This window comes from Manacus candei, unplaced genomic scaffold, assembly GCF_025592945.1.
Source record: "Manacus candei isolate 608988 ecotype Guabito, Panama unplaced genomic scaffold, ASM2559294v1 h1tg000014l, whole genome shotgun sequence".
In the NCBI taxonomy this organism is placed as follows: Eukaryota; Metazoa; Chordata; class Aves; order Passeriformes; family Pipridae; genus Manacus; species Manacus candei.
The window spans coordinates 63600198-63624805 of NW_026138062.1; the positions used below are offsets into that span (position 1 = coordinate 63600198).

Genomic DNA, 24608 nt, shown 5'->3' on the forward strand with positions numbered 1-24608 from the left:
GTCTTGATAAAATTTTCTTGCTCTGTCCTCAGTTTGTGCATCAGGAGGCAAGATATGCCTGTATGTTCTCAGGCTATACTTCAGTGTGTGGGTGCTATTCTGTCCCTTTTCTGCCATTCATATTGTGCTGAAAAAATCATAAAGATATGAGAATTTGTTATGGTAGAAAGATTAAAAAGTTGAGACCTTCTTCCTGCAAAGTGCAGTGTACAAGACCACTTAGTTCAGTGGGGACCTGAGCAGGTTCACTGAACAGTTTCAAAACAAAACTAGAATGTTGAATTATTTTAGTTTAATATTAAAAATTATTATTAGTGCACATTTGGGTATTATTCACTGTATTTTAAATAACTTGAAGTGAAATGAATGTCCTGGATTTTGTGGAGGGGGATGAGTGGGGAGTGTAAAAAAATCTCTTTGACAATTGAAAGGTAAATTCTTCAAATAATCTAGTTTAAAAGAAAGAAATAAATATAAGGAGAAAGTCGAAGCTGATAATTTTGCATCTGAAAGATCATAGAACCACAGAATTGTTCGTGTTGGAAGGGTCCTTAAAGCCCATCTCATTCCACCCCTTGCCATGGGTAGGGACACCTTCCACTAGACCACGTTGCTCAGGGCCCCATCCAACCTGGCCCTGAATACTTACAGGGATGGGGCATCCACAGCCTCTCAGGACAACCTGTTCCAATGCCTCACCACCCTCTGAGAAAAGAATTTCTTCCTAACATCAACTGTCCTGTTTCAGTTCAAAACCATTGCCCCTTGTCCTGTCACTATTTTCCCAGTCATGATGCTGAGTGTGATTTTTGTGATGAGGCAGATCCCATGGACACACTGGAGATCTTGCCCCAAGGCTTTTCAAGGCTTCCAGGTCAAATACTACCATGTAATGCCATGCCAAAAAAAGGTCAAATCTGATAAATAATTGTTAATTCTTGCATTGGTGAACTTACAGTGCTGCACTTGGAAGCATGTCTGAAGAAATCTGGCTGTAAAAGCAATTACCTGAAGTGTGGCAGTAGTTATTTACTCAGGGCTGGTGGTGGTACACCAACAGCTATTTGGAAGGCTAGATTTGATCTCCAGACATAAGATCTTATTTCCTTTTTCTAACTAAAGAAAGTGAAACAAGCAGTGCCTGTGAGGACAGATGGTCCTCTTCTATGTCTGACTAAATGGGAAATACTGCCCAGACCTTCCAGGAGAATTTAATTTAACCTTGACCACCACAGTTCATGTTTTCAAGTGGCAGGTATATCTTGTTCACTTAGTCACATAAAACACACATAAAACTCACAGCAGATAGAATATTAGCTGTGGACAGTACAAACATAGATTGAGTATCCATTAGCCTAATCTAAGGAAGAAATGCTGGTTTTGCTTGTATTGCACTGTCTTCTAAATACCTGTTAAGTGTTTCTTGGATGGGATTGTCTATCTGAAGTAGGGCCTTTTGCCAGAAGGATGTAAAAGTGACTGATTTAACTAACCCCTTAATTTTTCATTCTTTTTCTCCCTTCCTTACTGTCTTTCCTGTGTGCCACTGAAATATTTTCTCTTCTGTTCATTTGTAACCTAGATCTCATCAAATACTTCCCAGTTGCCAAGTCCTGAGCCAGTAAAGCACTGTGGGAAGTCGGCACTCTTCCAGTTGGCAGAGGTAAAGTGATACCCGGTAGCATCACTATGGGAAGATGTGTGTATCTTTTCCCCAAAAAAAACTATGTGTAAGGTTTGCTCTAGAATCAAATTTGGTATTTCCAGAAACATAGATCAGTAAATAATAAAATAGCAGGAGAATTAGGGTGGCAATGGCCCCAGGGACCTAGGGGTTTTTCATACACCTTTATGTACAATGTGCATAGTTTCTTGGAGACAGCACAGAAAAAGTTACACTTCCTTTTAGAAAAATTAGCTTTATAACTACAGTAAAAACAGTGCACAGGAAAATAGCAAAGACAAGAGATAACAGCATTCTTTTTAATGAGGAGTTGGATACCAGGATTAAAAAAGTAAAGCTTCGGTTATAAGGATTGAAAGGTGCGTTGCTTAATCAGGGACTGAGAATAGGAAAAGCAAAGTAGACTTCGAGGTCGTCAGAAATCTGTATGAAGAACTGGAAGTTGATGCAATATATTAAGTTCTGAAATTGGCAGCTGTCAGTGGTAATGAAGAATGCTGGATCAGGTTTCCCAAAAGTCCTAGAAATTCCCTGTGAGTCTTAAATATGACCTTGTAGAGGTCTCCTCTTTGATACGGATGATTCACTCAAAACCCTTTGAGGCTTGATGTGCAAATGCTATTCTTCATGATGTTTGAAAGATGAAGATACATGTTGTATTCCAGTTAAAAAAGGGAATATGGTAGCAAGTTATTTGTACACTTTTTTTTTTGCTTGTTTTCTGTTGTTTTTTTTTGTATTTCAAAACCACATCCTATTTCAGTGAGGAAAATGGTTTTCTGGATTCTGTCTAGTGACATCCAGCCCTATATCCTTGCTAGTGAGGAAGGATATCCAGCCCTATATCCTTGCTTCCCTCTCAGGAAAAAAAAAAGGCAGATATTGGAAGCACTGAAATAAAAGTATTTCACGCTTTGTTCCATGGATAGTAATGCAACTATCTGACTTTATAGGAACTTAAATGAGTGGAAGAAAACCTGCCTTACCGTGCAGGCAGTCCCTGGCAGTAGTATAGTTTGTGAATATGTGCTGTGTTGTCAGCAGTGACTGTGCAAGGGTGATTACACCTAACTGTAATCAGTGATCCATAAGGGTGTTTGGCTGGTGGAGCCCTGGGACAGCAGAAGGGCAGATAATATTTAGTCAGGGACACCAGAGGTTTTTGAGGTATCCCCTTACAAGACAGCAGCAGGCTATGAGTAGTGCTGTTCTGGAGTAAGGCTTTTGCTGAGTGCAGTCTGATTTTTGGAAATCAGCATGAGAAGTTGCGATGTGACTGTGAAGCCCTAATTTAGGGGAGGGACAGGTGCTTGTCCGCGGGAGTGCACAGTTTGTACTGCAGGTGGCAGAAAAAGTGAAGCTAAGTCTGGCAGCATGACGTGTGTATGTTGGACAGGTTTGTGTAATCTCTCAGTGATTGCTCAGATGGATTCTTGCAAGCCTAATTTAATACACAAAATGAATGTTAAAGGCTCTGATTCAAACAGAGAAAAGCATGGCAGATGTGCTAAGCACATCCTCCTTGTCTCTAGCTCTTGTAGGACATTAGTGCTATTGATTTGTTTCTTCTTTTTTTTCTTTTTTTTCCCCCCAGTTTTGGGGATCTCTAATGTTGGATTATAATTGGATAAATAAAATCTGAGACATTCAGCTTAAGTTTTCAGATAGCAGTTCAGGACCTGATTTGGAGCATCCCAAATAAACTGTGTTCTTTATCACCTCAAGGGTGTCTTAGGTTTGCAAGTTGATTTGGCAGACAGCTGTGCTGTGCCACTGTAACTCCAAACTGCAGGTGCTGTGCACTGGAGGGGACTGGACTGATGTCTCCATGCTGCTGGCATGGCAAGTGCATGGTGTGTGGGAGCCTGTCTTCTTCAGCACACCATACTGTTCTGCTTCTCCTTCATCTTTCCACTGTGTGGATTAACCAATTTTATTTTCTTTTTTTTCCCCTCTTCTTTGTGCCTTCCTTTTTGGTATTTCTCAGTATTTCACAGATGGTGATTAAAATAAAATGCAGAAGTGGGTTAAGTTATTTCCTAAAAAATCCTGAGGATTTCTAAGTTTCCACTCTGCAGCCTAGGAGGCTGTTGCTGATCAGCTCTGCAGAGTCTCTTGCTGTGCCCAAATGCTTGCTCTGTCTTTAGGCTTCAGAGTGGAGGCATGAGAGTGAAGGGAGTCAGTGGTGGGGTTGAGCATCACCTCCACAAGGCAAGGAGGCCAATTCTGCTGCAGAGCACTAATAACATTTGGCTATAAGCAACATTTGAAGACTTGGACTGTAATTGTCAGAGCTTGGGAGATGCTGTGAAGAGTTACAGCTTCCAGGAGATGTAGAGATGGCATTTGGTTTTGTTTATTTGCTTTATGGCAATGATGGGCTGAATTCTGCAAAGTTGACTTTGTGGGCCCGTGTTGGTTCAGAGCAATGAATGCTGAGTGTGAGGGATAGGGAGAGCTGAAAGGGTGAAAATGCTACAGTTCTCCAGTCCCTTATAACTTCATTTTCTTACACTTTCTAAGGAAGCAAGTATAAGAAACCCGCAAGCCTGATCAGAGATGATGGAGTATGTCCTTAAAGATGGAATATTTTGTTCATACTCATGGCCAATCCTGAGACTGACTTTTAATTTGATTAGAAAAAGATCATTTCTTTGCACCCAGCTCAAAACTGATACAAAACACTCTAAAGTACTGATGAGGATCACAGCCTGATACAAGAAAAAGATTCTGGAGGATAATAAGCTACCTGCTTGCATGACAGCCTCTTTTTACTCTGAGCAGTACCAGAGGCTTTTGCTTTCATAGGATCTCTTTTATATGAGTCCTATAGGACAGCAACAGGCAATGCCATAGTCTGAAAGGAGTAGCCTTCTTAACCTATGATAGTGAAATGATTTTACAATCAAATGACCTACTAAGCCTTCAGAAACACCACCAGCTGGGTTGCATGCTGGTGTAGTTTGGTGCTTAGCTGCTGGAGTCTGTTCATGTGTGAGAGAGCACGTGCTTCGGTTCATCCTGCTCTTCAAAGGGCATCCTGACAAGAAGAAACCCAAATCTGCAAATACCTTTTAGAGTATGGTGGTATTATCCACCAGAGCAGTGGTGGAGCAGGGTTTTATTTATAACGGCATGCACAGGTCTGCACTTCTTTTTTGGTATATAATCTTATGAATTAATTTTTGGAAGGGGAGGGGGCAATCCATTCAAAAGCTGTGTCAAACGTAAAAGAATTGTGCTGATAAAAGAATGTTTTATTTGTGGTGGTTTTTTTTTTCTCCATAGATTTCTTCAAGTACATCCCATTCAGGGCCTTCTGATTTAACAAAACAGTGTGGAACATCAGCATTATTTCAGCTGGCAGAGGTAATACTGAAACACTGGTGACTAATTACTGCAGGTGCAGTGGGATGGAGAAATTAATGCTGTTGATTGCTGAAGTCTGGAAGGCAGAACAGTGCTACAGTTATAATTACACTGCTGCTTATAGAAGCATAAGTTATCATGGCTCAGTTGCCACAAGTCAGGATTTTCCCAGACTAGCCATCAACGTAGAGAGAGTTTCTAAGAGTCTACTGCAGCTGACCAATACCACAACTTCCTGGTGGCAAAGGGACTTTCCAGTCACCATTGAATTTGATTCAGTTTCTTGGTTTAGGGTAGGGGGTTTGACTATTTGGTTTGGCTGAGGGTCACAGATAGTTGAGAGAGAGCTGGATTACTCTGTTACTCAAATTAGGGTATTGCCATTACAAATTCCTATTAAAGATCATAAACTGTTCTCATTTATTTTTGCTTTTTGTGCCCACTGTTTTTTTCCAGTGGGGAATTAACAGCTCAATAACTTCTACAGAAACTCTGCTATGATATTCTCAGCAGATCTTCCTTCTGGGAGCAGTTCAAACCAGTGGCATCTTATTGAAATTTTGCATCTCTTTCATTTCTAAACTTCTTTTTTAAGCTTTCCCAGACTTAAAGACAGTTTAATTACAGATTTATTTACAGCTCACAAAACAGAAGTCATCTTTTTGTAGGCACATCCACACCTCTATACTACTGGCTACTGCAGAAGAAGCAAATGTGTATGTTGAGTTGACAAAATATTATTAGTCCAATAAGCTGCATTTTAAAGATTGATCTTTAGATTTTGGAAATCACCAGCTGTGCTTATATTGCAGCATAGTAAAAAAGTCACGAAGCATCTTGGTACCAAGAACCTATATCAGCATAGTTGTGGGGTTCTCCTTTGCGTAATTTAACCTGCTTCCTAATAAACACTGTGTGCTGCCCAAGCTCTGGTGTTTTGCAGTGCTCAGCCCAGCTTGAGCTGAACCAGATCATTAATTTCTACCCTGTGGAGCAAGAGTTTCAGAAACTTACTGCAAAACATTTTATCACTGTTATACTCACGTATATATTGGTTGGTGTAGGAGATTTTTTTTACTTTGCAAGAAGTCTAAAATCTAAAATTGACCTAAAGAAAGCCCAGTGATCCTGGGGGAGGTACATCCATGCTGACCACATGGCCTGTGGGCTCATCTGTGGGAAACTTCTGATGTTTGGTTCAAAGAAAACCTCTTCCATCTGGTTTTGCTCCAGGTGACTAGTTGACATTTGCTTCAAAACCAAAATAGCACTGGGAATTCAGCTTGAGGGCTTTGAGAGGGGAGAGTAACAAGAAGTCTTGTCTTCCCAAGGGCAAACTGGTTGGTGCTGTGAAGGACTACCCTCTGTAGCGATGTCAGCATAGCTTACAGGTGATCCAAAACAGAGAGGATCTCCCAAGTCAGTACTGCAGGAACATGGCAGCTTGAGGACCTTTTTACAGCTCTTTTCTAGAATATCAGTGTTCCTCAGACAGTATGAGGATTTTGGTTGCCATTAGTGGAAACCCAGGAGAAGATAACCATGGCAACCACTGCTGCTTTGCAGTTCTTTGCAAAATAAGTCTGTGACATGAGAAGAAAGGAAGGCTTTTGTACACTCTCCCAAATTACTTCACACATTCAAGTAAAAGAAAATAATCTCCATTACTGAGATTCAATTAACTTTTTTCCCCTCCCTCCCTCAGAGCCACTTGGAAAATGGAGGAAGGAATTGTATAAGGGACATTTGAGAGCTGAAGGGGGAATGGATGTGAGATCTCAAGTAACTTGTCTGTGGCAATAGTCAGAGATAACTCTGTTGTGCTGTTGCACAACAGATTCTGAGAATCAGTCAAACAGTGGGTTTCCAGATTATGTAAAAGACTCTTAAAGGATTGTAGAAATGCCACTGAGATCAGTTGAAGTCTTTTTCTGTTAGAGCAGTAGAACCCACCAGCCTTATTCTAGCACTTAGCCATCATCACATTGCATCAGTGTCAATAGGGCTTCAGCATGTTTTTCAGTACTTTCCTTTTGCAATTTGCTTTCCTGAACTAAAATGCCAGGGGAATTCCCCGTTTAATGCTCCTGTTAATGTAAGTAATGTTAACAGATGATGTTTTGTTTCATGGGGTTTGTTTTTAACTTGTTTTAGATGTGCCTTGCTTCAGAAGGAGTAAAAGTTAAAGAACCTGGAAAAACAAAAGTGGAAGCACTGGAAGATCTGGGAGGGGAAGTTTCAGAGGAAATGGAAGTAGAACTGGAGAAAACAACAGTAAAAGACTCCTGTAAAGGAAAAGTAGAACAATCAGAGATAGACAAAATTCAAAATCGGGATGAAACAAAAACTGAGGAATCAGAAACTGCAAAATGCAGAGATTTTACTAGTCTTGCAATGGAAAACAGTCCTTTTGACAGAAAGGATAATACAAAGGATCACATGTGCTGTTCTCCAGAATTTTTCCTGGGTGACATGAATATCCTTGGGCTAAAGCCGGAAAAAATAAAGAAGAAAAAGAAAAAAAATAAGTTGGACCGGCACACAAATGAAAAATCCACCCCCAAGAAATCTTGTAAAAAAAGGCAGTCCTCCGAGTCGGACATTGAAAGTGTGATGTACACAATTGAAGCTGTTGCAAAGGGGGACTGGGGTGCTGAGAGACTCACGGATACTCCCCGCAAAAAAAACCGCCCTGTCTCCAGTGTGAAGGGAAGCGTGTTGGATACAAAATCACCAAAGAAAAAAGTGAAATCGAAAGAGAAGAAAACATCAAAGGAAAAACCGATGGAGACCACCAAAGAATCAAAGCCTCCCGATTTCCTTAGTATTGCAGCCAGCAAGGAAGTACCGTGTGAGGCTTCTGATAACATTAAAGTGGAACCACTGACGCCAACAGAGGAGGTGGTACCCCAAAGCTTACCAGAACAGGTCAAAACTGAGGACAGTGACTGTGTTAAAAAGATAGAAACCTGTGGCTCCAGGAAGTCAGAGAGATCTTGCAAAGGTGCTCTTTATAAAACTCTGGTGTCAGAGGGCATGCTCACATCTCTGCGCGCTAATGTGGACAGAGGTGGGTGGCTTCGAGTGTTTTACAGCATGAATTGCAAAAGCCTGCCTGGAGTGGGAGGAAAAGTGAAAGTCCATGTTTAAGCTGGAGTTTTAGCAGTGTGTGATGGGAGTGTTGTGTCTGGTCACCTGAGATGCTGGGGGCGGGTGGAGGGACTGGACTCCATGATCCAGGGCAGGTCTTTTGAAGTCTTGCTATCTCTGTTCCTACTTACAAACTCTTAACCTCTCCCTTTTTGTCTTCCATGACCTGAGATTTAACTTCTTTACTGAAGGCTTTGTTGGTTAATTTGTCAGCCTGCTGATAGATGTATGCAGGGCTTGTGATCTGTGTAACCTGGACAATTACCTTGTTTCTATATAAACAACTCCTGTGGTTGTGAGCATAGTTCTCAACCCTACAGGAAGCAAATGTGTTCTTATTTTGCTTTGGTCGCTAGTTTTGCTGTAGGCAGTGAGCAAGAACCCTTTACCTTTTGGAAAGATAAATTTGAGCTAATTTCTGGAAGCTTTCAGTTGGATGTCTTTTTCTGACTAGTAGATTTATATATGCAGTTAGAACAGTCAGAAAAGAAAAAAGATGTTTGTAATTTAGGGAAGTTTTTTACTTCTCATCTCTTTATCTTCCTTTGTACCTCAAGAGATCCTGGCTTTAGAGGCAGGATGGAGAAGGATAGGGACAGGGGACGCTGAATACTTGCCAATATCATCACTGCACAATTTAAAATAAAAAATGTTTTGTAACTGCCTTCAAGAAGGTCAAGCATCGTAAGTTGTAGTACTGAATGGGTGCACAAGTCTCTTCTGAGCCCACTTTACTTTGGCACGTTTTTTTTAAAGATGAGAAACAATTTTCTGCCTTCGTCACAGGAAAAAGAAGCTCAGGAAAAGGCAACTCCTCAGATCATGAAGGATGCTGGAATGAAGAAATCTGGGCCTTTTCCCCAAGTGGGACAAGTGGGAACAAAAAGCTGAAAAAGACTAAGCCAAAGGAAGAGTTTGTTTTTGGGTAAGTCTTGGTTTAACACTGTTCAAAGTTTTATTTAGGTCAGCCTAGTAATTTAAGAGTCCTCCTCACTGCAGCCAAGTGAACCGCATCCAACACCCAAATAATCACAATTAGACAGCATTCCTGAAAATTATAAACCCTGTTGGACTGAGTCATGCTTTAGATACCTGTTTTTTTTTTAATATAGCAAAGTAATTCCTTTGAGATCTTTCCTGATTTACACCACTGTAAATAAATGTGAATGATGTTATTTTCCTCAGTTCTTTTACCTGTATATTTATCTGCTCAAAAAAGTGGTGAAGAGGATTGCTTATGTTTTCAAAGCATTTTGCAAGCAGTATTTAAAGTTCTTGTGTAGGTGTTTAGTCATAAATGAAATTAGACTAGAAAAAATAGATCTCTTTGCCTGCTTCGAGGGATTGCTTACAGAGGAATAGTAAACAATGTTCTTACATTGGCAAATAATTATGATAAATATGTCATTTTTCCACTCTAGAGAAAAGATATTTAAACTGTTTATGTACACTATGAAGAAGTTAAATATATCTTAAAAATAATTAATGAGTATAGATGCATTAAAATTTAGCAAGGCTGCACAGAATTCCTTTTCTAGTATACGAGTAATGATTTTTGTCAGAGTATTGCAGACTTATTTAACCTCAGGTACAGTAGTTAAAATCTGTGTAGCTATTCATACCTGCTTGCAAATTCTTGAAGATGTGAAAATTAATTAAAAAGGAGTAGATTTCCATACTTCTTGCTTAAAATTTTATGTTTCTTTTTGCGGGTTTGAAGTAGCCTTTTTTATAACCTAGTCCATGTGAAATTTAGCTGCAGCTCACTTTCAGCAAAGATATTAAATCGATGAAAATCTCCAAGTCTTGTTTACTTGGAATAGTCAAGAAAAATTAATGGAACATCTTACCTCTTTAGTGCTTTGAATTAGTTTTGTAAATGTTTTTAAGTTTAAATTGAACGATTGAAAACTTTTCACACATAATGGTGTGAAAACTGATTGCATCTTATAGCAAAAAAAAAAAAAAGTAGTTGTAAATTATTTATTCAAAGTAGCTAGGAAAATTGTCTAAATAATTAATTCATTCAACAAGCACTGTTCTTCCCTCATTAGCTGGCTGGATGGGGAAATACATATTTGCCAATCTTTCATCTTTATTCAGTTGTATGAATAAATAATGAATATTATTTAGTGAACTCTGTAAAAGCAGAATGGGGAATTTGTAAAGCATAAGTGCTGGAGAAGGTATCCATTATCCCTGTTCATTGCATTACCTGATCTTCTGGCTACTTGAAGAGCTGGTTTTACCTCTACCTGCTCCACTTAACTCTTTCTGCTCCCTTCAGCATCACATTTCAGCCTCATTTTGTGTGTGTAGGTGAAAGGGTCCTAAGCCCTTCAGAACTATGTCATTCTCCCCATGTCCTCTCACCTTCTCTGTCAGCAGTTGCCTACATTTCCCTGATGGTCAGGGTCAGGTGTGCTTCCTCCATGTGCAGCCCACTCCTTTGCCAAGCAGTGCTGTACCTGCATGTATCCCCTGGCAGGGCTAGGCTGTACAGTGTGAAGACCTCAGCTCAGCTACATGTGTCTAACCAGCCTTGTGAGATGCTCTGAAAATTCATGACAACGTGAATGATTTTTATTTTTTTTGAATAATTAATCACTGACATAGAGATAGCTGCACTCCCCACTGTCTCCACGTCGCACAAGCTATGAATTACAAGCCAGGATGGCAGCTCATCTGCTGTCAGGTGAGGTTGGGCCTTCCCAATTAGAGCTGCAGCCCCTCACCTGCCCTTGGGGCAGGAACTGAGGCAGAGGATGGAGTTGCATGACACTTGTCAGAGCAGAAAATCAGCTGGTTTTGAGGTTGTCAGGGAAAATCCACATGGAAGAGAAAGGTAGCAGTAGCAAGCACCACTAATGTCAGATACCTTTGTGATTTAAAACCAAACCAAAACATGCATGTACACACACAAACAGAAACCTCACCATGCACAGAGTCTGCCAAGAGCCAAGGCTGTATTTTAAGATGGAAGTTTGTTTGCTGAAAGAAGTAATGATCACAGAGATAAAATGAAGTATCACTCTGTGTACCAAAGCTTTCAGAATGCAATTTGTTTGAAGTGCTGCTTCAGAGAACAGAGAGAAGCACCATGTTTCTTGTGACACTTTTAAGTGTGTAAGGGCTATCCCTCCAACAGTCATTCAGACCTTTTTCTAGTTGAGATTTTTCATAACAAAGAGAATTAAAAACAATTAGAAAATGTCATTGTTCCCCTGTCATTGGCGGTGCTATTTATAGCCTGCCCAGCTGTGCACACCACCCTGTACTAAAACACAATTCATACTCCTGCCTGGCTGCAAAAATTGGCTGGAACAGAGTGCTTATGCAAGCCAGCATAGTCATCCTGCTCGAATGCTTTGTTTTCATCTGGTTATTAGAAACAGTACTACCATGTCTGTGGATTTCTTGAGTTGTAGGCAGGCTAGTGACAGTCATTCAGGTTGGGCTGAAGTATGAGGCTCGTTGGGTTTCATGGAAGCATGAGCTAGCTGCATTTTTCATCTCACAGCAAATAAAATATGAGGGCAGAAAATATAATCACCCAGAATAAATACAAAACTAATTCCCACCCCAAAGCATCATGTTTCAGAGTATTCACAGAAGACTGATTAGTTTGACATTTTTCTTCCAGTTTGAAGTGTTTTCATTCTGGTGTAAGAATGCTAATGTGAAATTATTTTATTGGTTTATTTTTAGGTGTTACTGTCTTTGTTCATTCTCCTCACAGAACAGACAAATCTCTTGTATAAATCTGTGCAGCAAACAGAGCTAAATGTCACCAGTATGACATTGATTTTTTTTTTTTTCTAATTTTAACCTATGCAGCTAAGGTAATCAATTTGTACTGAGCTACAAATGCAGAAGCTGGAGTGTACATTCTCATTCCAAAGCTGGATTAATATATACTGGTTTAATAAACATAAACAGTGTGTGTGTGCTTATCTGTTTTCCCCTCTCTCTCTATGTAGACAGGTGTGTATATACTCACACATGCTTTTAAACAATATATTTTTTTGTCCAGAAACAGAGTTACATTTAATTTGATTGGTTTTGTTTCCCATTTAGCTTAGCAAAATTGGAAGAAGAATTTGCAAAGAAATTCAACAGCCTCCCTCAATACAGTCCTATTACCTTTGACAGGAAAAATTCAGCTGTTCCGAGGAAAAAGCGAAAGATGGGAAGCGGCTCATGTGAACTACCAAAATCCAACAAAGGTAAATTGCCATGTGCAATACATTCTTAAGCAACAACAGTGCTATGACAAGTTCAGGAATTTATACATCCTTACTTCACTGTTACATGTGAAAAGTGTGAAGTCAAAGAAGAAATTGCCTAGCACTGAAGTTAGTTGGTTCTCACCTGGGTTAGTTTTCAGACTGTACTCTTGACTCCCGATTTTCATGAAGAGCAGAACTGGTTAGAGTTTGTACATGAAATATATTCCTCACAGCAAGAAAGTTTATCAAAAACATGAATATTTGTGAGGTAAGTGAATTTGACAAGTTTTCCCAACAGAAAACGGAGAAAAAAAGGCAGATGATCCAAGGTTATATTTTGACATTTTTCAAAATGTAGTTTTATGCCAGTTTGCATTTCACTGTAATTTTAGGCTCTATGAATTAAAACATAAGATACCAGAGATGTCTGAATGAAACATTTGGAATTTTTTTTTATTAAGATTTTAACTCCGTCATAAGTTTGGAGTACAATGTCCTGACGTGATAAAAAAGGTTAGAGGACACAAAAACTGATTCCATACCCAACTCCACTCTTGAGGCTCACAGAGGGGAGAAACTCTTGACACATTTAACTGTTTCATATACAGACAACCTGTGACACAGAGATGGTAGAGACGTGACAGTGTGGTAGGGAAAGCTACTTTTAGACTGCATCAGAAATACTGATGCATACGTACAGCATACAAGCATCACAAAATGGAGTGATGTACCAGTAATTCCACAAGACAAAAGGAGGCTCAGAAGGATCCTCATTAGGCACAGTTCACAGTGTGAAGCTCGTTTGCTTTTCAGCTACTGTGGTAGTTCCACTGACTGACAGGTTTTCAGATCTAATACGGCTGCTTTAGACAGGTGACCCTGGATTAGATCTATGCCTTTTGAATGCTTCACAAATAATCACATTACAGTGTGCAGGATTGAGCAGCTGTTCTTCTCTAGTGCATGCCAATTTTGGTATTGATTTTTGTATTTATATAATTAGATGTGGAACAGCCACTTTGCAAAATTAGACTTCTGCTAATACCATTCTGACTTCAACAGCCTTTAATTTTTTTTTTTTATGGTGTGTATTTGACAGAACTTCTTAAATGAGCATGAATGAATTGCTTTACACTATGATAACACACTGGTTAATTAAGCAACATCTGCTGGGAACAAGATCTCCTCATATAGCATGATCTGGCAGTTGAAGGTGTAACAGCAGCTCATTGGATTTCTTGCCACAGTATTTACCTGTTCAGGTGTCTGTCTTTTTAAAAACTCTGCAGGCCCTGTGTTGTTAAGAAATGGCACACTAGAATGCTGCCTCAAGTCAAGTAGCCCAGAACTGCATTGTGCTTTTGATTAGGCTCATACGTTAGAATTTAATTTTTATTTTTATCAGAATCACTTAAAAAGCTTTGGAATATATACAGCCATGTCTCAAGGGAAGGTCAGAAACATAACTGCAGGGAGGTTACAAGCCTGATATGAGTAGTTTTGGCACAGCCCTGCAGAGACAACCATGGAGCATTTGCCTCTGGCTGACAATAAGGGCTCTTTGAATTAAGCCAGCTGACTTTGCACTGAAGCAGATGGTAAACAGTCACATGAACTTTTCCACCAACTGAGCTGTGGGGTTGCAACAAGCAGCCCCAGGGCAGGAATATCTGATAGTGACACTGCTTTTCTGTAGTGAACATCTAACTGTAGCTCTGAACTAAATCCAGATGGAGTTGGTGATATCTGCTCCTGATTTCAATGAATGTTGAATTCACTCACATTAGCTGGGCAAGCTGACAGCTTGTGTCAGTCATTCCAACTCCCTGGAGAGCAGAGGTGGGCTTTCAAGAGGTAGTTGAAAAACTTTCTAACAAACTGCTTTTCTTTTGGAAAAGAAAGATTGCTAAAAAATAAATATTTCATGACTGTAGGTCGATTTAAGTGTGGTTTATTTTGTTAGGATGTGTGAAATTGGGATGCAGGTTGTGGATTTGAAACGACCCGACCCAAAGTGCAGACAAGCAAGCTTACTAGCTTAGTAAGGAAACTGTTCCAGCTGAGCCAAAGGTTTATTAAGCTGAATCCTCAATTTAATTTGTGATGTACTGACAGGCTATTCAGCCTTGTTGTCCTATTGGCTTGCCTGTGAAATGTGATGAGTCCAAAGACTGTTAGAGAATACTGACCTCCAAAGATGTAGTACATAAAGGTCTGTGTGCCAAGGTCCTGCAAGTATTGCAGGAAATGAAACTGATATATTGTGCAAAATAATAGAGCTTGGTTTGGAATGGTTCTGGGTTTTTTGAATTGTCATGGTTTTTTACACCATTAGAATTAAACAAAATTAACATCTAATTCTTGCAGTGTGATGAACATGAAATGTGAAGGGTCAATATAGTTTTATGGGTGTGGTGTGACTGTGTTGGGATGTGGGAGACCTTGACTTTGCTCTACTGTGGTCTGTGTTACTGTGTTATATGGAGTTGTTTCTACTGCTCGGCTTTGCTTGGGTTTCTCTGACTGTAAGGCAATTGGAAGAGGTGTCCAGCACAAATAGTGCCTACAAGTTGTTGAGGACTCCGGATATTTCCAAACAACAGATAATAATCAATAGGGGTTGGTTTAGTAAACATGCTTTGAAATCATTCCCTGCTTTTTCTGAATGAGCACATGCAAGATCATAAACTTCCCAGGCATTCTCACTCAGTTCACAGATAAGTACTTAAATTTTGCAGTTTACAGATCAGTGTCTACTAAATTTAAAATTTAGAAAATATATTGGAGTGCTGCACACTAGACCTTCCCCAGAATGTTAGGTGAATAAAAATGGAGAAATGCTTTTGTTTGTTGGGTTTGGGGTGTTTCCCAGCACCTCACCCCCAACTGTAGCTGTATGCTTTAATAAGTTTTTATTTTGGAGTAAATGGTACCAGATTGATTTACTGTCAGATGTCATTAACCTATACCTACAACAGGCTTGATCTGCTACCTAACCACACAGGCATGATTATCAGGATGTTTTCCTGCGCCTGAGTGGAAAATCATTGGGTCAGTACTCACCAGCTACTTCTGCTGTGCTTGTCATGTCCAGTCCTCACTTCAGTCAGTTCTTTAGTATAAAAACACCTGAAAAACCCTGTAATGTGAAAACTGTTTCAGGTCCACATGTATAAAGGAAAATTTGAGAAGCAATTTTTTCTCCAGAGCTTTCCAAATTGTCCAAATTCTGCTCCCACTGAAATCAATGGGGGTCTTTCTGCAGTGGGAGCAGAACTGAACAAGCCAAAAGGCTTTGACAAAATCCACCTCAAGCATTTTAAATTGGGAGTGTGCATATACAAAAATAATGTCACCAAATGGCTGAAAAATACATCTATACTGAATCTGTGCAGATGGCCTGCTCCGACATTTGCTGGAGCTGTGACTGTTTTCTTTTTTTTTCCTTCTTTCCAATGGCATATGTGCCAAAACATCCCACCCCACAGAAGTCAGCTGTCTGCAGTGACTCACTAATCTGCTTGTATGCAAAAGTGAGCAACAGGCATAATCATTATTTCTGCCTTGTACTGTGAAGAAATGCTCATTTATACACCAAGCACTGCACTAAAGCTTTCATTTGGGGAAGGCAAAGAGGAATGCATAGTGTGCTTTTATTTGGGAAAGAGATTGTCTACGATTTTTTTCTTTTTTTTTTTGTCTGTGGCCTCTAGGGCTAGAAATAAAGCATCAGCTTAAAATGGATGCTGCTTTGTGGCATTCCTCTCGGTCTTCGCTCTGGGGCTTTTTTGGCTCAGTTCAAAGCGTTCGGATGCCTGGGGAACGCATGCAGCAATGTTCCAGAGATCATGACCTAAAAATACAGCGCCTTCCTCCTGAGAGAGGCAGAAATGCACAGACTGTTTGTCCTGATTTTCTTAGGATCTTGTCGAAGTGTTCTCTGTTTGATTAGGTCCTTTAAGATAGGGAACTTGGTGAGAGCAGAGAAGGCATATGCCCAGAAATTTGGAGGAGCTGCAGTTACACTTCATTTTCCTGCCTGCTGCTTCCCCGAGCAGCTGCCATTGGCCGTTGCAAGTATTCCCAGGAGGAAATCCCTGCCGCCCTCAGTGAGCATAATGGACAAGCCAGGAATTAAATCCTATGGCAATTCTGAACGGCTAGGGAGAGGAAGAGCCATGTAGAATATTTCCAGTAGAGAGAGATGAGCAGGAGAAAAGGATTTACTTTACACTTTCAGATGGCTGTATAACAATAAGAAGTAAAGTAACATAAAAAGTTGTTTTCAGCTTTCTATAGGAAATCAGGGTCCATTGCCTAACAAATAGAGTTTCAGGTTAGTTTTTTCAGTCATGAATTTTCTCTGGATTGAATGTTCACAAGTAGCATTTGTTTAAAGTCTCCATGATTTGCTGTCCCCATGAAACAGGTGTAGCCCAGCCAGCCATCCTGTCAATTCCTGCGTGGTGACTGTGCCTAAACTGTTCAGTCAGGGAGTGTGGAAGCTTCTCATGGAGTCAGAAGTTATATTCTCAGGTCCGAGTATGATGTGTTGACCTATTTACTGTTAGCCTCCAGGGTCCCTTCTGACAGAAGATCAGGTTTTGTGCTTCCCCATGAAATGGCAACTTGTATTAGTGGAAGAGGAGGTTGTATAGTACATACTACAACTATTGTACTCTCTTTGAAGCTGCTAATGAAAAGTATGTATTAATGTTGTCTGTAGGTTCATTCCAGTCTCAGAAAAAGAACTTATTCCACAAAATTGTCAGAAAAGTTAAGCACAGAAAGAAGCTTAATGTTCCAGACAGGTACTGGTGCATTACTTAGTTGAGGTTTTGGGCTGCCTTCTTTCTCAGTTCAGTCTTGGAGAAATGCTTCTAGACAGAGACACCTCAGCTCTCTAGTCTTTGATTGTCCCTTATTTCCCTGCTATGACTCCATTACCTCCTGGCTCCAGTTGGTCATATTACCTTATTCCAGTACGATGCTGTTTTGTTTTTACTGGGCATCTCCGTTTAATTACAATTTCCCTGTTCCAGACACCATGCAGCAGAGCTGGCAAAGCAGGGGCATTTCTGCAATTGGCCCTGAACTCTCTACCTTCCACAGACCATGGCCCTTTAGTCCCTTGGTTGCTCTTATCTGCATCCCTTCTATATCAGTGACCGTATTATTTATCCCTTTGCCAGAGCATTTATCTGTGTCCCTATCTCCTATCCCTGTGATTTCCTGCTGTCTAGAACTTTGCAGACTACACCTGGTCAGGGTGTAAGAACTTGGTCAGGATGTAAGTGCTTTTTTTTGCCTCTGTAGAAATCTTAACCAGCTTTCTGTTTGCCTCAAACCGAAGATTCCTTCCACACTCTTTTAAGTTATGTTCTAGACTTGCTTTGCCTGCTATCCTGCTGGTAGCTCTCCAAAGTCTTTCTGTTGTTACAGTATTGTGATCTTGCACACCTACACGTTCAGAACTCGGAGGGGTATTTTCAAGTGTACAAGATTATAGCTTAACCTGCTTCCCGGGCCCTCTTTTCCATGTTTTTTTTTCTTTTGTAGTCGTGTTGCCCACACTATGCAAGTCATGCCCGGGCTGTTCCTTAGCTGTTCCACAGGGGGAGTTCTCTCCCACATTGTCCTTATGTAGAAGAACCTCTCTGGTTCTGCTTTCTTAGCTCCATTAATTTTGTCTTCTTTCTCCCCATCCATGTTTGTCTCTAAGATAATAAAACCGCTGTTCCCATCTCTAGTTACCCCAGGTACCTTTATACTTAATATATTTCCCTAAGACTCAGCCATGTAATTTCCTCTCCTTTCCTGATGCTATATTTTCTGTCACCTGTGATGCACATGCACTGTTTTCCCACATAGGCTCTGCCAGCTCTGCTGCATTCAGTGATGCAAGTATTTTGAAATTACTTGCTCTGTTTTGTTGTATTTGTACAACAGACGTGTTGTGGGAGTTGCTTATGAGAATTGGCTATCTTGCTCCAATGCCTGTGTAAAGAAGGCATCATACATTAACAGAGCTTTTATTGGGTGTCATTCAGATTTTTTTCCTGAATTATTAATATTCATGTAGACAAATTATTAAGAAAAATGGCTGTTCAAATTCTCCTGTGGAAAAAGAAACAGGAAGTGTTTAATACATGATAAAGTAAGGACTGAAAAATATAAATACCTTAAAACCTGCAGATAAAAATGTGGCTAAACAAAATGTCAAACCCTGCATTTGTTTAAAAGAAATCAGCTTGTTTTGATACAAAGTGAAGTGTGCACTATGATCAAAGATTCAAACCTGGCAAGTGTTGAGTACACTGGTCTTGTTCCAGCACAATGCAGAGACATGTCCTTGGAAGTTAAGCATGTCAATAATGTCATTGTTGTCTAAACATTAAAGATGTGTCTGTGCATTTGCAAAGTGTCTCTCAAGACTAAAGCAAAGGCATGAGAAACTTAGGAGCCTCACACAACCCATATGTAAATCATCAGAGGAAAGGCAGTGCATATGTGCGTGTGTGTATATATATATATATATATATATATATATATCTGAGGAACTGCATTTTCCCTTGAGTTACAAGGGGGAAAAAAATCTGTGGTCTTGCTGACTTTTATGTGTGCCATATAGTGATACTGAAAGGGAAGCGTTGATCAAAGTGCAGTGTGGGCACAGCCTTGGCAGGCCCTGAGCAGCCTTGTCATCGTGTGCTGCCCACGTAACTTCACCCTCTCACAAGTTCCTAGGCAACAGGGCCCTAAAATGTTGAACTACACTGTGCCATCTTCTGCAGCATTCAAGCTGGGAATCCTGGAATCTTCATTTCAATTCAAGTGTTTTTTCAAGGATTTAGTGAATCGAACACTAAATGAAAATTTCAACTCCTTTTTGTAGTTAGTCTGTACTCATGGTGAATCGCGAATCTGTAGGATATGTGATTTCGGTTTTTTATGAAGGTAATTTTACTGGAAGAAGGAGCTTGAATATTCCTATAGATGAAGAGGAGACACTAGGAAGGCCAGCAGAGGTCATGCTGGCTTCGTGTTTTGTCGTCTTGAAAAGTATGTGTGCCTGTGTGCATCTGTGTTATGAACAAAGAAAAGTAAGTGCAGTAAAGGCATATTTTGATGTGATTAGATCATGTTGTCTGTGTCTCTGATATGAAAATCTGAGTGAATTTTGACTCCATCTGACCACATCGTACACAGCAGCACCAGTGCAAGTCACCATATTATGAGTTTGCAGGTGTTTATAGAGCTAGATACAGCCTAGTAAAACAGCAGTGCACATGCTGCACCCTTGCTCCTCCTAGCAGAGAGTACACAGTCATGTTAAGAGATACATCCCGTCCTTAGGAAGGCTGACAGAAGCACAGCTGGACCAGTACCTGTTCAGGAAAGTTGAACACCACACAGCTGAGAGTTTTTATTTTTCTACCACTCTGTCAAGACTTTCTGATGGGAAGCAGTACTTAAAAACATCAATTGCCTCTTTGCACATACTCTTAGTGAGCTGTGCTGAGGGCTCGTGCATGGTTTTTGTAACAACCAGCTGCAACACTGACCTTGACACCAGAAGGCGAGAAGATGAATATATACACCAGTCTCAGCGCTAGTTAATGTGTGAAGCAGACCTGTGCCTTATACTGATCCTCCAGCAGCTTTCCCATCAGGGCCCTGTTGTGTGGGGCCTGCAGCCCAGAGGCAGCCAGTAGCTCTGTGCCTTGGGCATCCATTCCAGCTGGGGGAGGGCTGGGTCAGCATAGGCTCACACAGCAGAGCTGCTCACACAGCAAAGCTTCCCACCCAGGCAGCTGTCTTGTACACCTGGTTTGACCATCTGCCGCTTTGCCTCTGCTTGTTAGTCCCCAGCCCTTCCTGCAGGTCCGTGTGCTGCCTGACCCCACAAGCAGTATTGTAGCAGTGTCCTGTTATCAAAGAGCTGGTATTTCTGCTGGCACATCGGCCAGAGTGTGCTTGGCATCACTTCCTTGGTGAAGTGGTTCCCTAGACACTGGTGACTTGAAGCTATGCTCTACCTTGCTAGATTTTTCCTTTTTGACTTCGTAAAGACCACTGAAGCATTACAGCCCACCTTTCCTTCTTGATACCAGCGTGCTTAGACCCACAGAGCCTTCATTCTGCACTAGACATGGTTAAACTTCTGCAGCTCTCTCTCATAACAGAGAGGCATCACTAAAGAAATTCTTTTAAATCTGTGTTTTGCTGAGGTTCAGTCTGAAAAACTTGTCCTCTGTTGTGGAGTGCCAGGTCAGTTCAATTGACTTAATTTTTCTTATTCACAGATATAGGGGGAAATAAGGCTACATGTACTCTGCATGCCTGCAGAAAAGAGTAAATTGTCCATGCAAACCCTTAACAAATCTAGCTCAGGAAACCATCTGGTGTAGACCTCTAGGTACAGAGAAGTAGTCAGAAGACTCTCAAGAGTTGTTCTTGCCACTGTGGTGTAAGCATGGCAGAAGGCCCACATCTTCATGTCACGTTCTCAACTCTGCTTGCAAAAATAAGCCTGTAGTTCTGCACGTGCCAGTGTCATGTGAAGAGCTGAGCATGCAGATACCTGTTGGCAGGACTGCACAAGTAGCTGCAGAATCTCATTTCTTTGTAGGCAGCATGTTCCTGAAAATTAACTGAGCTCCTCATGGGACAGCTCTTGAACACAGGATGGTGTGGAAGCAGAATGAATGTCAGATGGATTAAAAGGCATTACTAAACCAAAATACAGGGAATTAAACCTGTTTAGCCCTATCCTTTCTGCAGAACAAAGCTAAGTCCTGATTTGGAGCATCTGTATGGTTATACCTTTGTCAGCTGAAGCAGTGGAATGCTGTTTCTCTTGAAGAAAGTACAGGAGGACCCCTATTATCACCTGGTTTAGCTTTACAGTTGTTGAAGCATGGACTCCTCTCTCTCCTGGAGGTCAGTGCAAAGGGTCTTGTGAGTGAAGCCCTTGTGTGATTTCCTCCAAATTAGGTGTTATGTCTGCTTGAATAATACTCTATGAAGAAGTCAGTGAAATGATTTCTTAAACCAATGTCCACTACTCCTGCTAGCGAGGAATAAAGATGCTCTTCCCTTCCACATTCACCCTGTACTGACACACAGAAAAACTACTCATTGTTCACCTTTAATCCTTCCTTCTTCAAAACTGTATGGTAGCAATGTTATGATGAGGTGATGATAAGCTTATTTTAGAGCTAGAGAAGGAAAGGACTCAAGTCTCATTTCAAAGATTGGAAAAACTTAAAAACCTGGAGAGGGAATATACTTGCTGCATCTGAGTTTGTAGAGCCACCTTCTGCTGTTTCTTAGTCAAACACTCCAACATCGTATACTCCTTATGTCTTTAATATTGTCTCTTTTTATTTTGGCTTTCAAGGGTTTTTTTCTGCTCTTTATTTTTTTTTAACACATGCAGTATGAAAAGGAAAAATGTAAAAGGGAGCTCTCAGCTGTGATCAATAAAGTTGATTTCTAGTGACCTGACATACAACACATCTAATTAAACACATACCAAATCTTGTTGCTTTTCATCATATGTTGTTTATTGTTTGAAATAATCTTAATTTTTTTTATTAAATGTAAAAAAAACAAAGTGAGTTGTAGTACTAAGATTAAAACCAATAAAACTCATTCAAGCTAGAATTAGACAGCACTGTCAAAGTACTAATTAGAGCAAATCAGAATTAACAAATAGTCTTGGACTACAACCAGACCATTACATTAATACATAATCAACGATTTTGAATTCCCAAATAAGAAATCTAGAGAGAAAGCTGCCTATTTAATTATACATTCCAATTAAGATTTTCATCTCAATGTAGGAAGCTTATCTGAACATCTCGCTATTAGTCCAATTGAGTTACTCGAAAGTCGTATTTGCAGTCATTGGTGCTTCTGCTTAATTGGACTGTGGATCTTTTCCTGTGCTTTCTCTTGCTCTCTTTACAAAAAGTAAGTTTTACAGCATAGCTCTGCTCTGCAAAGGTTAGTGGTATAGCTGAGAAGCGCTACTTGAAGCTGTGTGCTTTTTTCCAAAATAAAGAGCGTGCACAAGTTCAAAAATGTTTTACTAGAGAACATAGGAGGGTGAATTAAGGTCGTAAACAAATTACGGTTTGGAATGTTTCCAAATGTTTTTACACGTATGTACTCGACCTGATTGTATTCTTATGCCATAAAACATTAAAAGGTCCCTTCCCATTAAAACAAAAGAGCAAAGGGCAACCACTAACAAGATAAAATGTGCTGCAGCTATTCTCTTCATCTAGTCCAAATCCTCACACAATGAACAGTTAAAGAAGCTCACAAAAGATAAAGGTTTTATTAGCTGTATCTTTGAATCGGAAGCTCATTAAATCTACAAAACAAACAATAAACAGAAATACGCACTAAAATGAAAGAGGGCAAAGGCCATGCAGACTGCCTGGCTGCTGTGCACAGTTTGTGGGGTTGGGTGCTTCTGCATGACACAGCCAGTGCAGGAAATTGGTCTTCTTCAGTGCTTAGCCCTTTTGAAAGAGCAGCTGTTTGCACTCTGGCCTCAGTTTTGTGTGTGTAATTTTTGCTGGTCCAACCACCCAAAAAGTGAACAAATGTGTCTTTAAAATGGGAAGAAAGATTAAAAGAAACTTGGGGGAAGAGAAAGCTAACTGGACACACAGTAACAGCTGTGAAAAATGTATAAAGGACTGTTGCAAAGAGATGGGCTATAACCTGACAGGTAGTAAAGAAAATAACAAGTGGAAAATGCAGCTGGGGAGAGGAGGTGCAGGCAGGCATTAGGAAAAAGATGTTTAATCATTCAGGATGGCAGTACACTGGGGAAGAAATACCTCAAGGACTTGGTGCAGATGCCAGGTGTGTTCCCAGTTTCAAAACAGGTTAGACAGGCATCTGTAAAAAATTAATTGGGCATTTCATTTGCTACCTGTAACTTCTTTCTAACCCTAGCTGACACTGATTGCACATGGGGTAGGCTTCATAATGCTTTTATCACAGGAGGAAAAATGATGTCACATATTTACTCTGTGGACTAGTGATACCCCATGGGATCAGCAGTATGGCTTATTAAATCAATGCAAATTGAGAACAATTGACTACTGCACACTGATCTTAGGCTTTGGAAGCTTAAATAAATATGTTTTGCGATTGCTGCCTGACCAATTTCTTTGTGAACAAAATTAAAGTAACTGTAGTCAAGTGAAAATTTGGGATCATTTTCCAGTTCAGGTCAAAAGGCTTCTTCGAAATGCCAACACTGGAACTACTGAGAAAGATTTAAAGTGTACCCTTCTCACTCTCTGACTTTATGTGGGCAGTATTTCTTTCACAGTATTTTATCCCATGCTTACTTCTTTTTTTAGCATTCTTGTCTTCAACTGTGATCTAGCTCTGCTTTTGTACTTGCTGCCTCTTCGGGGTGTTTTTAAGGTTTGTTGTTTTGTAAAAAGGCAGTATTTACCTTTGCTTAGAGGAGCTGAGGTAGAGTGACTACAGAGGTAAGACTGGGGGTTAGTCAGGAATTCCTGAATTCTGCTCGTGAGTCCATCTGTGAGCTAAGATAAGCTTCCATGAGGATTCTTACTGTTCCTTAAATACATTTTGTCTCTTAGCTACTTGCTGGCATCTTCTGTTGCAGAGTGTTTTATACAGACTGATACCCTGCTCCCACTGAAGTGCTACTGCCCGTCTCGCAGGTTTCTACTTTCCAGGATATCTTAAAGAGCAGATGCTACTGCTCCCCTGCAAACACCTGTGGCTTTCAGATCACATCTTGCCATGAGTTGTGCTCTGGGTACCTGTGAGGAAAGGTTTTATGAAGAAATATGCAAAATGGTAAACGAGCATACCTGGTAGCTGAATTATTCTGTATGTAAAATTGCATTTTTGTCCTTTTCCAGCCATACTACTAGAAGACAGAAATTCCAGTGAGTCTGCCTGGAAGAATAAAATTTCTATATCTGCCCTAAACACTCCAGAGCCAGCAATGATGCATGAGCCTTTAGTTGGCAGCCAGAAAAGAAAAGCAAGGAAAACTAAGATCACACATCTCGTCCGAACAGCAGATGGTCGAGTGTCACCAGCAGGAGGGACACTGGGTAAGGAAACTGGGGTTTAAATTTTATTAAAACTGAATGGTTGGAGAAGGT

General features: G+C 40.3%; 1 protein-coding gene across 17 annotated transcripts in view; it reads left to right on the forward strand.

The window, feature by feature from the left end:
• Nucleotides 1-24608, forward strand: part of BBX (BBX high mobility group box domain containing) — a 141064-nt gene that overhangs the window by 106845 nt on the left and 9611 nt on the right. For 15 of the 17 annotated variants that reach the window (XM_051780977.1, XM_051780978.1, XM_051780974.1 and 12 more), the window contains 6 exons: nucleotides 1583-1663; nucleotides 4973-5053; nucleotides 7208-8123; nucleotides 8990-9128; nucleotides 12281-12429; nucleotides 24360-24557. In XM_051780977.1, coding sequence (XP_051636937.1) covers nucleotides 1583-1663; nucleotides 4973-5053; nucleotides 7208-8123; nucleotides 8990-9128; nucleotides 12281-12429; nucleotides 24360-24557 — 1564 coding nt within the window. The remainder of the gene's footprint in view (nucleotides 1-1582; nucleotides 1664-4972; nucleotides 5054-7207; nucleotides 8124-8989; nucleotides 9129-12280; nucleotides 12430-24359; nucleotides 24558-24608) is intronic. The other 2 variants (XM_051780963.1, XM_051780964.1) reach the window with 2 other exon arrangements.